We start from the raw sequence: 14,519 nt of genomic DNA, 5'->3' as shown, positions 1-14,519 counted from the left end.
CAACCAATTAGAAATTAGCAATAACAAGCAAATTGTATAAAAAAGAATAGAACTATGTTTCAAACTAAGGTTAGCAGGCATGTGCTAGTTTTCCTCCCTTCACGCACACCAAGCTTAATGCCTTTAGACAAAGCTTGGTGTGGAAGCTGAAGTAATCGTAACAGATGTTGAATGATTAAATTAGCAGTTGCTGGCTGTTCAAATATTCATGTCGCGTCAAGAACGTGTACCATTATAAACAAATTCTATCCAATGCTGTTTAATTATTCTCTGGCTTTTGTTTTCTTCACATATGTTTTAGAGAAAGGTGGTACTCTGAGTTGGAATAAAATATAGACTCCGTAGTAAAATACCGTATGTATTCATTCACACATTAGGCTTCTGGCCTCACCAGCCGAGAGTGTGGATTTTCCAATGGACTCCAGTTAATATTTAAAGTGAGATTTAGCGTGAGTTCATATAATGTGTTCTGATTCTGTACAGTCTTAGAATGTTTGTTGTATCAAACAATCAGAATAAATTATTCAAAGGATTAGATGAAAACCGCCGCGGAAGTATTTTTAGCGAAACAATAAGTCACAGCTTTTTACGCAGTACATAAGAGTACAGCCCACCGTTTGACACTTCTGAAGAAACACGGAAAAAAGGGGTCTGTTTTATAGTCATCTGTATGGGTTATAAAAACGGAAGCTCCAGGTCCAGTGAATTTCCCAGCGGTCTTTTATTGACACCTGCTGGTGCACTGCGGCACAACAACAGTCCCCATTGGTCGATTCTCATCATCGTTAACCTTTCACCCTACCCGAAACTCCAATATAACGCCGATTTAAACTACGATATAATGGTGAAATATGCTAACTACTGGCTACCTTCTGTTGTCGACTCAGTTATGTATGTTAGTTTGTCACATTTCTTTGGGCCACACACAAAAACTCAAACATCATCATTTTCATAATCTTTTCCGCTTATCCATTTCAGGGTTGCTGTAAAAACACAAACATCCACTAAAGCTGATTCTAGCACACAGGAACAGGATCTTAAGTCCAAGTATTATAAGTCCTAAGAGAAATTAATTACCAGAAACCGAACATTCTCTGTGTTTTTGTCTGTAATTTGTCTATTATTTTATACCTTTCATGGCATGTTATTCAGCAAAGCACGATTTCTCAGCTACCCAGAAAAACAAGTCAAATTTAAGAGAGAGAACAACCTTCTTGTTGGATAGTCCTCTACGTTGGGCGTATCTGTATAATAACCGCGAAATTCTGCTTTGTGGAACAGCCAGTGAAATGTTCGCTTTTTTAAATAAAGCATTACTTTTAAAATAGTTCCTGTGAAAATTATTTTATCTGCGCTTCCTTTCGAATGCGTTCCCTGGAATACCAGTAACATTTGTGTCAACTTATTTGCATAGATTATTTCAAGTGGCGTAAAGCCAAATGACATACCGTGACTTTGACTTTTTTCCCAAAGCAGGAAGTAAGAAGGCAACTGTAAATATAGGCATGGGTTTGTGTGGACGAAGAGTCTCTCTTTCTGGAAATATTAAGTGTTTAATGCGAGTGCAGTACTGTAAACTAAAGATAAGGTGAGTTTACATTGGCACCTCTGACTAATTCAATTTCTCTCAGTCAAACTGAAGACTGAGCGGTGTAGATGAAGTCTATCTTTGGAATTATTGTTAACAGCGTTTATTTTGTTGGCTCACACTGTAACTATTCTTGTATAATGGTACTTTAAGCTTGTTAACGGTTAATGTTGTATGTTAAGACGTGTAAATCACCTAATAGATGGATATTGTCTATTTTATGGATAAACCCAATATATGATTTAAAGGATAAATTGCTGTGTATTACTATGATATTTCACGCTTTGACCTGTTTACCACTTTTAATTCGATCTTAAACACCCCTGCAGACTTTTGTTTTGAGCAGGATTGATTGATTGATTGATTGATATATATATATATGTATATATATACACACACACACTAACACTCTACCACCTACCTACACACACACACACATTAGCACTCTACCACCTACCACTCCGTCAGTGTCACTGCAGCGCTGAGAATGATCCGCCACCCAAATTATACCCGTTCTGTGGTGGTCCTGGTCATTGAAGAACAGAGTTAGAGGGCAAACAAAGTATTCAGAGCAACTGATGGACCATAGACTGTAATTGTAGAAATACTGTGAAGTGTTCCTGTGTGTTGCCAGTGGACCTGAGTGAATGGACATTAAGGGTAAATAAAAAAGGAGGTGATCATAATGTATACTGTTATGGTTGATTGTCATATAAATTGTATATTTTTCATTTATAATGTTTGTTAATGAAAAATTCCGCAAAGAAAACTAATTATTTGCATGTTGACTGTAGTTTACTGTTGCATTGTCATATTTCCTCAGCCAAGTATTATAATGTAAGCTTTTATAATATAATGCTACTGTAGGCATAATAAAGTGAGGTAATTAACCCGTTAAAACGTTTAACAGTAAATATTCGTAATGGTATGTTAAATTGCACAAGAATTGTTAAGCTTTCGTAAGTTATTTCTTACTCAAGTATGTTCATTTTACCCTGGTTGCTTGACCCTGATAAGCACTGGGGGCAAGACCATTCTGAGCAGAAAAACAAAGGCTATCCAGTGACTTCTGCTTAGCAGTGACACTGACAAATTTGCATCTCTCATTTGCTCTGTGTTTACTCAGGCAAAGAACAGTGGGTTGCGAGGTGTTTGCTAATAGCGAACTGTTGCTGAGTCTGGGGTGTTGCTGAGGTTGATAATGTGTTTTTGTTTTTTATTTACTCTCTTTACTGTAGGGATGGCTGTTGATCATATGGCTGAAAAAAGGGCAAGACTACTGGCCTCTAAATGCAGATGGACTGGGGCAAATGAAATAGGAGCTTCTCAGCTACTCATGAGCCCCAGTGGAAGAGGTATGGCTGATCAGGGTTGGCTTGATACAGTAATGCACTCCTTGATTCTATGAATATAAGAGCTAGCCATGTGGAATTTACCTGTCACACAGAGATTGGCCAGCTGTCTGAAAGTGGGACAAAATGAAATGAAACAGACCCAGGATTTTTGGGGGTTTGTTAAGAATCTCTAATCCACGTGAAAAGTTAACAGAGACACAGAGAACGGAAATAGAATGTTTTAATATTCATCCTTTTTTTTATACTCAACAGAAAAAAGTCATCAAGACAGTATTCAGAGGTGGCTCATTTCTATCACTGAGTGAGTACTGATTCAACCTACATAGCAGAGTTCTTAATTTCTTCGCAAATACACTATTACACTGAAGACTGACAAGAAGCATGATTTATGAGGGCAGCGTGTATGTCTTAATTTTCATTCTGCTATTTAGTTTCCTGATTAGATTTAAAGGTAAATAGACAAATTAATGTTTTAAATAATTTTATACTTTTGTATTACTTTACAGGGAAGATGATACACCAGAGGTTGTTCAGGATGCTCCAGGTAAGAATAATAAATACATTTTTTTAAATATTTTAATTAGACAGACTGAAATATACTTTACATCAGCAATATTAAGCTACCGTATACACAGTTTGAAGTAGAAGTTCACTCCCTATTGTTATATAAGATAAGATAAGGTAAGATAAATATCTTTGTCAGAAAATACACTTATAAACACTTGAGGATATTTTCTGTTGTGAAGGGTTTCTACCACCCATCCCAGAAACCTTAATGGGGCAGTGGCTCTGCATACCTTATCCAGTCAAACAACATGCAAAGTAGTCCTACAACAACCTTGCTCTGGAAACTTTACACTGTAATCTGATCTGATTGGCTTTATCAGCACCAAACATCCAGGTTTAGTCTTTGTTATTCTGTAGTATGTAATGGAATTAAGTAGTTTATAGGGCTTCTGGTGTCAGTTTACACATGAGGAAAAAAAGCATACTAAAGAGGTAAGTCAAATCAGTTTAAATCTTTTGTCTGGACAGTAGTACTAGATTGTACTGAACTTAAATGGTTGATTCGAGGATCTAAATCGCCTGAATCTGAGTTGACATTACAATTGGTTTTGTATATGCTGTAGAATAAACAATGCCACTTTGTTTATAGTTCAGCCTCTGAAGAGGACCGCCAGTGCTGAAGATGACTTAGCGCTGGGCATAGAAGGTAAAACTATTTTCTATTTGTGTGGTTCAAGAGACTAGTACAAATTTAAATAAAGCAAAAAGTAAGCTGAAAAAGGACTCTTGTTTTTAAACACATCAGTGATTTATCTGGAATATGCACAGTGGTCTATTATTCTAGCTCCCAGGGGTGAACGCACAGAGTGGACATCTTTCCAAACCCAGGTTTATTTATGTTGGAGAGAAATATACTGGCACAGGACTGGGATGTGTGCACTGTGTTCACATGTAAGTCAGCTGTTTCTGGGAGATGGAGAGAGGAGAGGCTGTGGCTGGAGGAAAGGTTCATGGACACAGCATTAAGCTTTTCTTTGCCTGGATGTTTAACCCAGCTGAGGAGAACACTCTGTTCATGTCCAAACACCGCCAAAGTGTGAGGAACACCAGTCCCCTGTTGTCAGTCGCTGGCTGAGTGTTGAGTGAAGAGACGCAACACTTGTTTCAAGTCACAACATGACGTAAAGGAAGGGACTGAAAAAGGTAAGGAAGAAGAAGATTTTATGGAGAGACCGGAGAAGGGTGGCATGGGGTTCCTTTACAATGGACGTAGAGAACTAGGAAAGAGGAGTTTCTGTGGATGGTCTCTAGGAATTCTGTCAATGTCTGATTGAGTACTTCAATTTTCTTTTTTTTTCTTGTTGGTGTCTTGATTGGTGCTGTCAGTCTCTAATCTGCATGGATCTTCCTTGAGCTATCTACTTGTTAACTCCACTCTAGATGTCTAGATGTCTCCTGAGTGTTTTTCAAACTCTCTATCAAGATGAAATGTCCAATCTGAAGCTTTCTGGACCTTACCGAGAAGATGGGCTATTTTGTTCACTATGAGGCATTGCCTCACTTGTGGATCTGGAGCCACGATTATAAAATGGCAGCCAAGAAGATCATGAGTCTTAGTAAGGAATGAAACTCTGGAATGGAATGGACTGCCAGCACCCTTCAGAATCAAACACATCTAATGCTTTGGCAAAGGGAAAGCGGACATAATAAGAAAGGCCTGCATTAGGGATTGTCTTTTGAGATGACACTCTGACTTACTTTGTCCCTGACATTATGCCAAAGACAGATGAAGACAAAAACTTTGATGGCTCTGTGTGAGAGAACAGCCAAAAGGAAAAAAAACAAGAACACTTTCCTAATATAGCTACTGTACTGCTCTATAGTTGGTGACAGCAAACTGAGAGTCTGGGTTTCGGAGCATGCTTTATTGCTGCAGACAATGTTTTGGTGTAAAATGACCTCTTCATCTTTCTGCCCATTTTCAAAACAGCATCTTTATATGGGAAACCTACAGTCAGGACAGCACAGGGATTACTGAGGTAAGGTGTTCTCATCTGTTTCCATTGTAAGACTCTTCTAGTTCAAGTTGTTTTAGGAATGTAATCATTACAATCGAAATAACAATGGAAAACTCCTCCTGGTGTTTTCTCATTAGCCATATTTATTCAACTCAGAGTTTACATATGTCTTGCTGTTGTCAATTTGAAATGATGTTTGTAGTTATTTTATATCAGTCTAAAGCAATAATGTCAAATGTATTGTGTGACGCTTGTATTGGATAGGACAGGTATTTAGACACCTGTGACTCATATTTTCCATGCAAATATACACACTCAGTTGACCTGCCTCCTCCTTGGCCACTGAGTTGTTTTGCATGAGTTTTGTAGGAAGATAGGAGACATGTATTAAAGAGGGTGGGATTGGAAAATTTATTTATGGCCAAGATTAATTGTGCTAGTAGCTGTGCAGTTACACTTCTGTGGCTGGATTCTCTAATGTGGCATCATGGTCTCCTCACACTTCAGGTCCTCTATAGCAAGACCTCCTCTGGCCAGGTGGAACAGCTTGACATCAGCCTTCTCAACCCATTCTGGGGCACTGAGGTACGTGTTTGTGATTTATTATTCACTTTTTAGAGATGGTCTAAGCAAATGCCATGGCTTTATGAATAGTACAAGGAGAAATATCACAAGGGCCTATGGCATCCAGGACCCCTTATACAAAGATAATTTTTAGATGGTGGTCCTTTAAATATTCTAATTTCAAAACTAGTTTTAAAAGTGATTCTCGTCATGGCTTTTCTTTTCTAGTGTCATGGATGTGCTGAACCTCTGGCAGGATGATCCGGAAGAGCTTCTGCTGGACCTGGGTTTTGGTGCAGAGGAGCCAGATATTACAGTGAGGATTCCAGCTCGCTTTATCAACCACCAGTCCAAGGCTCGTGGCATTAACATTCAGCTTTTTCTAGAGGCCCAGAAGAACCGCATGGACATTGAGAATCCAGATGTCAGAAGTGAGTGACCACTTCATTCTTTTAGATAACCGCATGATTCCGGTTTCATGCGAAGTTAATTCTTGAGAGAGCAGTTTCTCTTCCTTCTGCTGGGGAAAGTTGCTCATTCATTTCCTGAACAACTACAGTGTGGTGAAAGGCTGATAACTGCTTTATATTTCTCTATCTCTATCTCTCTCTCTCTCTCTCTCTCTCTCTCTCTCTCTCTCAGATCGGTTCAGACAGCTAGAGGTGCTACAGCAGGTCACCACAGCCTTTAATTCTTTGGTTGGAGGCTCTGCTTCGGTTGTAGAAAAGCCAGGAGAAGCCCAAGTCTCAGAAGAAACCAAAGAGAGGAGGAAGCGGGTTGGCATGCTGCTGCGAAAAGCCTCCAAAAAGTCCCTTAGCCAAGCAGGCAGTGCCCAGGACCACCAGCCACTCTCTCCTAAACTGACAGGCCCATTCTCCAGCCCAGATCTACCTTCAGAACCTCAACAAGACAAACGAAGCCCTGTGAAACGCGCCAGGCAGTGCCTCCCTGAAAGTGCCAGTCTCAGCCCGCTGGTGGAAGAGCAAATCTCTGTCCCAGAACCAGCAGGACCCATCATTACCACTCCTCTGCCTCAGTGCAAGAGCAACAGTCCAAGAGCAGCCATAAAGCCACACAACACTGCATCCACACAGAGGAATCCAGGAGAGCCTGCAGAGTCGTTTGAGTTAGAAGAGGTGATGGGCTTTACTTAAAATAAAATAAAATAAAATAAATAAATAAATAAAAATTGGCTAAATTCTCAATGTGCGGTTGTGAATGTACCTGTTTCTATCCTGGATTTAATGTGGAGTAAACCTTTATTCAGTGCAACAATATTAAATGATTTGATTATGATGCTACAGATAAAACACAGATATACAGACGGCAAATAATTAGTAGGAAGGGGTCAAATAAAAATATATAAATGACATATTTTTAAAAATGAAAGAAGTTTTAATAAAAATATATATTACCACACATTTTAAGTTTAGTGTTCAGATTAGTACAAATCAGTAACAATTCATTGGTTTTATATTCATTTTTTTACTTAAAAAAACATTTTGGTCTTAACAACTAAAACCTGAAATACTGTTAAAAGCTGTATTTTAAAATGGCTTACAGTATTTCTATCAACATAGAATGTGTATAAAACACAGTTCAGGAGTGAAAGATGTTCTACTGAGCTCTTTGTTTTCCATCTTCAGATACAGAGCTTTGACGAGGGAAGCTTAGCAGGGAGTTGCACTGGCATCACTGAACACTCAGGTATGTGCCCTGGAGAATGTCCTTATGTCTTTTATTAGTTCACATCATGAAGTGTTCCACTTGGTTGAGGCTGTTTCATGGCTCCCTCTACTGGACATAAGAAAATAGTGTGGTTATGCAGCTTGGTTGTCAGTGTTTTAAGTCTTTGTGCACATGTATGTCTGATATTGCCTGTTTAAATAGGAAGTCTTTCCTAGAAGGACAGGCATAGTTTATGGAAGAGCATGTGTTAATGTGTGATATCATTATATTTTAAAGGGAAAATTAACAGGGAGCAGTACAGCTCCGATAACATGCAAATCCCACTGGGAAATGAATATAGAATTTTCATATGGACATCAGTTTAGGCCTGGTTAAAGTTTCTATTGCTTCTTTAAGCTAAGAAGGAGCAAAGCATGCTTTGTGACTGTGGAGAAGCATTTATGGTATGAGTTTGCTTAGACTTATCTCTCTGAGGTTATATTCAATGAAGTGTCATTCCTCTTTATTGTGCAATGGAAACAGTGTTCTGTGTGAGGACCAATAGCTGTCAGTCAGACAGCAGTGGATTTCTGGAGGAGCCATTTATTCCTGCATTCTTACAGCATCGTGACCCTAGACCTGTGCTCATTAAGGTAAGAACACGTAATTTCACAACTAGAGATAAAAGGTGTAGATAAAAACTGACACAGACCTAACAGAATAGAATGTAGATAAGAAATGATTATGCCAAGCTTTTGTTTTTAATATTACATTTTTTTCAATTAAACACAAATTTAATTAAAGCATGTTTTACTGCATATTTTACATGAATACAGTCAGTTGTAATCAATTCTAAAATACCATAGCTAATGCAGTCTAATTACTGTCTTCAGACTGGTACTTCCTGATGCATTGATTGTTTTATGTGACAAACAGCAATTCATTTAGTTACTGGGATGAAAATAGTTATTAAAATTTCTGTTCATTTCTATGCAAGTCAGACACCAGAATCAGATGAAAGCAGAAAAAAATGTATTGTGTCAGTTTATTTATTTATTTATTTATTTTTTGCCTTTTCTTTACAGCTTTAGTTGTTTTCAGTAGAATAGTTTGTGGTATTTCAAATGTAGCTTATACGTCTTAAACTTTGCATGCATTTTCTTCTTCTACAAATTCTTATTTTTGTGATGCTGAGGTCAGGGTTGTTGAAATCGGCCTTGAATTACCTTCTCACAGTGGAAGGATGTATTAGGTTTTGCCCTGTTATTAATAGTTCCAATTTCTTTTACATTCTACTCCCTTATGAACAAATTAGGATCTTTTTACATATATAAAAAAATGAAGAACATTTGTTTAATGTTTGTATTGACTGAAAATTTAAATACATACAGACTATTTGCACAGCACTGTATGTCTGAACATTTGTCTGTTCCTTACTTAGAGAGGATGTGTACACTTAGAAAACAGTCCTTAAAGGACCTCAAGTTCATGTCTGTAGAACACAATTTTACCAAGCTATATTCATATTTTATAGTTAGACTTTTACACGCTGAATTAATTCCATTCACTCTGTCTTCACATTTGAAGGTAGTTGAATTGTATTTTTCTGTTTTAAATACGTTATAAAAATGTACAAGTATGTATCTATATAAATACCTTAATGCAGTTGTACATCTGAGAGTACATTTATACTGTTTGTACTGTTTGTAACAGAAATGTACCTGTACAGTACCTTTTTCTGATGATATATGTTTTTATGGGTGCAGGGACTGAATGCAATGTCAGGAGACAGTACAGACAACCAGCAAAAGTGTGTGGAGCAACAGGAGACAGAGTTCTGCCCTCCAGGTCTGCAGAGCACCTCAGAGTGTCTGCTTGACCAAACCAAATCCTGTAACCTACACTCAGGCATTGATTCAGTCAAGGAACCAACCCAGAATAAGCCATTAATGAGTGACCAAGATGCTCCAGAAACAAGTTCTCAAGAAACATCTCAGGTAGACATGAATGATCCTGAAGACTGTGTTGAAGAAGGTACCACGTCACAAGATATTGTTGGACTAGGTAATTTGGAGCATGAGAACATTGTACATGAAGACATTTCTGAAGAGTCCATGAGAGAAAGTACGTCACCACAGGACACTGGTCAGGTAGACTGTTTAGCAGACTTGAACGTTGCCCAAAAGGACATTACTGAAGACTGTGTTGGAGAAAGTAACACATCACAGACCAGTGGTCACGTAGACTGTTTTGTGAATGTTAACATTGTGCAGAAAGACATTACTAAAGACTGTATAAAAGAAAGTGATATATCACAGGAAATGGATACAGTGCAGAGTTTAGTAGACACAAAAGTTGCAGAGAAGTCCATTGCTAAAAAGAGTGTTGGAGAAAGTACCACATCACAGGAAAAAGATCCAGTAGACAGCTTTGTTGACATGAATGCTTTAATTATTAAAGACTGTGTTGAAGAAAGTTCCAGATCACAGGAGATATTTCAAGTAGACTCTTTGGTAGATATGACTATTGTGCAGGAAGATGTGACTAAAGGCTGTTTTAGAGAAAGTGCAATATTACATGAGTCTGGTCAGGTAGATTCTTTGGTAGACATGGATTTTGTGCAGAAGGACATTATGGAAGACTGCGCAGGAGAAAGACCCACATCACAGAAGGACTCACCCAGTCCACGTCCTGATGTGGTTCCAGAAAGTGATTCTCAGATGAATGGACTGCAGTCAGACTCTAATGCTTTTAACGTTCAGTCATCTCCTTCTGACATTACAGCAAACACAGTAGCGTCCTTCACAGAACCCATTGACTCAGACAGTGGGGGGCTGTACTCTGGACGTTCTGTCTCCGTGCAGATGCGCTCCTCTCTAGGTTTTGTTTCCCAGAGTTCCCTGAGAGGAGGCCTCAGCCCCAGCCCTTCCTTAGGGCCAATTTCCCATAGCATTGGCCAACCAGGAAGAGAGTCGTTCTCTAAAAGGGTTCATTCAGATTCCAATACAGACAGCATCACGGACCCTCTTAGCAGCCTCACCATCCATGCTCCATCAGAACAGGTGGCCCCATCATCCAGAGACCTGAAAAATGTCCAATTCCACTCACTAGATATGGGCACGTCGTATGAGGAGGACCGGCACTGGGAGGGGGTGCTTCAGGCTGGTGCTCAGTGCTGCTGCTCCTGTGACCACAACTGCCGCTGCTGCTGCCAGAATAAGAGCAAGAAACAGCCTACCAGCAGTGTGGACCAGCTGCACACAGCCTCCTGCCTGCCAGTGAGTTACATCATAGTTTTGAGATAGATTAGTAGCCCAAGGGTAAATTTATGAGATGAGTAGCGCCGCTCACATTTCCTCCAATGTAATTTGGGGTAACTTGATATTCTGAGACAGACAAAAATCAATTTGTTCAAGGATCTGCTTCTACTTCCATAAGCTCTCTCAAGCAGAGTTTAAATTCTCTCTGGTTTACAGCAGAGCAGCATCTTTTCTGTTGCATTTTCGATCACTTTAATAGTATATATTATTTTTTCTCAGGGAAAAATAGGAAGGGAAAACTCTCTTCTAAGGCAAATGCTGATTAAAAGGTCTGAAGGTTGGTTGCGATAAATGTATTAGATTTGCATTTGAATGGCCTATTTGCATGCGTTATGGCCTGGATCAGAGATGGCTGGCCACTTCTGCTGTCCCTGCTCCAAAGCTCACCCAGGCTCACTCAAAAAACACACAAGTAAAAGCTCCCTTTAGTAACACACCAAAGATCTTGAGCTTTAAGTGGCTGACATGTAGTCTTACTCTGTCCTATCTCCTTTCTGCAGTTTTCTTTGGATGAATTGGAGGGCATGATGAGATGTATGAGGAAGTTCCGGAGGGTTTTGTCAGAGATCGAGGAGAGACTGGAAGAAGAGCAGACATCAGTGCTCAGTTCTTTGTCAGATGCACACAGGTTAGCATTGTTCCCTAGTGCTGTAGTTTACCCTGAAATATGCAGTAGGGCTGGAAAATATCTACATTATCATATACAATATTGCCAGAAGTATTCACTCACCCATCCAAATAAGTGAATTCAAGAGTTCCAAACACTTCCATGGCCACAGGTGTTTAAAACCAAGCACCTAGGCATGCAGACTGCTTCTACAAACATTTGTGAAAGAATGGGTCACTCTCAGGAGCTCAGTGAATTCCAGTGTGGTACCGTGATAGGATTTCATCTGTGCAAGAAGTCCAGTAGTGAAATTTCCTCACTACTAAATATTGGGAGCAACGGCAACTCAGTCAGGAAGTGGTTGGCCGTGTAAAATGACACAGCGGTGTCAGCGGATGCACATGGTGCACAGAGATCACCAACTTTCCACAGAGTCAGCTGCTGCAGACCTCCAAACTTCATGTGGCCTTAGGATTAGCTCAAGAACAGTTTCCATGGCCAAGCAACTGCATCCAAACCTTACATCACCAAGCACAATGCAAAGTGTTGGATGCAGTGGTGTAATGCATGATGCCACTGGACTGGAGCATTGGAGACATGACATGTTCTATGGAGTGACGAATAATGTTTCTCCATCTGGCATTCTGATGGACATGTTTGGGTTTGGTACTTTTCGGACAAGCAATACTTTTGGCAATATGATGTACCTTGGTATAATACTGATATATTACACCTGCATTTGGGGTTGAGGGGAGGTGGTATATGAAATATTTTAGTGCTCAACAGGTGTAACAGGTGTAACTTTCAAAAGCATTCATGTTATAGGTAATATAATTTGACAGAAGGGGGTGAAGCATGATATTTTTGGTTTATATTACTTTTTATGACACAAAGTATCATAATGAAATGCAGAAGATTATTTAGGCAAGCAAAGTTACGATGAGATTATGCTTTATATGACCAGGGACATGAAAAATCCAGGCTTCCATTTTGCTTCCATTTTTGTAAATCATGCACATTTCCATTGAAATAAATTCTATAAACATGTCTTAACCTTACAGGGCAGAGGTGCAAGATGTTTTGGGGCTGAGGACTGCTGTCAAAAAGGAAGCAGTTTTGCTGGAACAGCAGCTCACCGATCTGGTTCATGCTTATGATGACAGCTTTAAAATGGTATACATCTTCTCTGCATCAATTCTACTAATGACTAATAATCAGTAAATTATTAAAGTACAGTGGAACCTCTACATACGAATTTGATCCGTTCCGTGACCCGGTTCGTAAATAGAAAAGTTCGTTTCTCGAGTCAATTTTCCCCATTTAAAATAAGGGAAAAGCAATTATTGCGTTCCAGCCCCCTCAGAAAGTCACCCTTTTTGCACTGATATATGTTTACAAAACTCTTAAATTAGTAAAAAAATACATGTAGCATTACTAAAAATAAAAGAAATACAGTGGAAACAGTAATAAAAAAGAAATAAAAAGCTTTTAAGTGGTTACACATCGCTACCTTGAAGACGTGACGACTGGCTGGAGGAGTAACACAGGCACTGGCTGTATGATGGGAGGTGGGGTGTGGGTGGAATAACGGAGAGTGGGTGGGTGAATGTGGGGAGATGAAGCATAGATATGGCTTAACTTAGCACAAATTTCGATGTCTGCTATTTACACGAATGCTAAATTGCTAAAACTACAATTTGCTAATCTTAAAAGCTCACTCAAGTCTGGGCGCGCTGGGAGACTCGCCTATTAGGGCCAGTGGCCATTTCCAGCCGCTGGCTCAGCGGAGGCTCGGGTTTGTTTCTAGAGTCATGGTTCGTTGGTGGAGGCAAAAAATATTCAAATGCCCGGTTCGTATCTTGGAAAGTTCGTTAGTATAGGCGTTCATTAGTAGAGGTTCCACTGTAGTTGAAAGACGACATAACAAAAGCTGTAGTTCTTATGATTTGAAAATTGCCATATACATATTTATATATTTTTCAACCATATGAAATATGTATGAAAATCAATGGAAATGTGCTTGTTGCTGTATGTTTTATAGAAGCTGAACAGACTTCTGGATGAGCAATCTCAGTTGTGCTTTCAGTTGAGGATCACTCCCTCTGGCCAACCTCACCCAGACCACACCACCACGAGAAGTGTGGCCATTCAGTGCTGCCTGCTGCCTGCAATAGACCCCACAGATTCCAGCCTCTCTCAGAAACATAGCAATGATCCAGCACTCACCCACCACAGGGAATGGAGCCCTAGCAGCAAGGGCGACAAACTAGACTTTGTAGGATTTATCAAAAGTGTAAGCCCCCCGTTCACTTCTCAGATGTGTTTTAAATGAGTATGACAAGCATTGATCATCTCCCTTTCTTTTCAGTTAAAGGATGTTTCCATCAGCAATGACTCACTGGAATGAAAAGGTTAGCATCAGTAAAACAGACACCAGAGACCACACCGCTGGTTCTTGCAGTTTAATAAGTTTTAATAGCAATTAAACTTTTGTTTTGAGATAACATGAGCGCTAATTTTCCTTTTGTCTTTTTCAGCTCTTCATTGTCAACAGGAATGTGGCCTTTACACCTCGCTGCAGCATTTTTAATTAGTGTGATTTTATTGTTAAAATATTTTATGAACTGGTTTATTATTTGTTTTGTATAATGCACAGACATGCTGTAAATCTTAAAGAAAAATAAATAATGTTTAATATATATATACACATAGAAGAAAATGTCAGTGTTTTTAAGACATATTCACAACCACTCCACACACACTTCACTGAAGGGGAGGAAATACCATTCACATCTCAGTGTTTCATTAAAGATCAAAGCTCTCTCGGTTCCAAACTAGTGCTGCTGTCCCTTTGTTATATGCAAACAAAACACAAACCCAGTAACTAACCTA

At 39.2% G+C, this 14,519-nt stretch overlaps 1 protein-coding gene across 4 annotated transcripts; it reads left to right on the top strand.

Annotated features, from left to right (window-relative positions):
* Positions 1-744: 744 nt before the first annotated feature.
* On the top strand, positions 745-14,487 carry itprid1 (ITPR interacting domain containing 1). Of its 4 annotated transcripts, XM_066683186.1 has the most exons (19): positions 860-891; positions 1,474-1,588; positions 2,191-2,248; positions 2,827-2,943; positions 3,196-3,244; positions 3,450-3,487; positions 4,100-4,156; positions 5,441-5,489; positions 5,976-6,053; positions 6,261-6,463; positions 6,675-7,168; positions 7,679-7,739; positions 8,244-8,353; positions 9,467-10,978; positions 11,521-11,648; positions 12,689-12,800; positions 13,669-13,920; positions 13,996-14,038; positions 14,165-14,487. In XM_066683186.1, exons 3-18 carry the CDS (start codon positions 2,236-2,238, stop codon positions 14,032-14,034), a joined length of 3,312 nt encoding a protein of 1,103 aa, XP_066539283.1. In that variant the 5' UTR covers positions 860-891; positions 1,474-1,588; positions 2,191-2,235; the 3' UTR covers positions 14,035-14,038; positions 14,165-14,487. The 4 variants fall into 4 exon arrangements, with proteins under 4 accessions (XP_066539287.1, XP_066539283.1, XP_066539284.1 ...); XM_066683187.1 differs by lacking the exon at positions 2,191-2,248 and having other exon boundaries at positions 14,165-14,486; XM_066683190.1 differs by lacking the exons at positions 860-891; positions 1,474-1,588; positions 2,191-2,248 and adding an exon at positions 745-844 and having other exon boundaries at positions 14,165-14,486.
* The last annotated feature ends 32 nt before the right edge of the window (positions 14,488-14,519 follow it).

This window comes from Hoplias malabaricus, chromosome 10 (genome assembly GCF_029633855.1).
Source record: "Hoplias malabaricus isolate fHopMal1 chromosome 10, fHopMal1.hap1, whole genome shotgun sequence".
NCBI lineage: Eukaryota > Metazoa > Chordata > Actinopteri > Characiformes > Erythrinidae > Hoplias > Hoplias malabaricus.
Note: the sequence above shows the minus strand (reverse complement) of the source record. Positions and strands in the feature narration are given on the sequence as shown.

Excerpts from the sequence above, each read along its gene's own strand:
- itprid1 (XM_066683186.1), top strand. Across the intron at positions 5,490-5,975 it reads ACAGCACAGGGATTACTGAG|GTCCTCTATAGCAAGACCTC; the intron begins GTAAGGTGTTCT and ends CTCACACTTCAG. Across the intron at positions 8,354-9,466 it reads CTAGACCTGTGCTCATTAAG|GGACTGAATGCAATGTCAGG; the intron begins GTAAGAACACGT and ends TTATGGGTGCAG.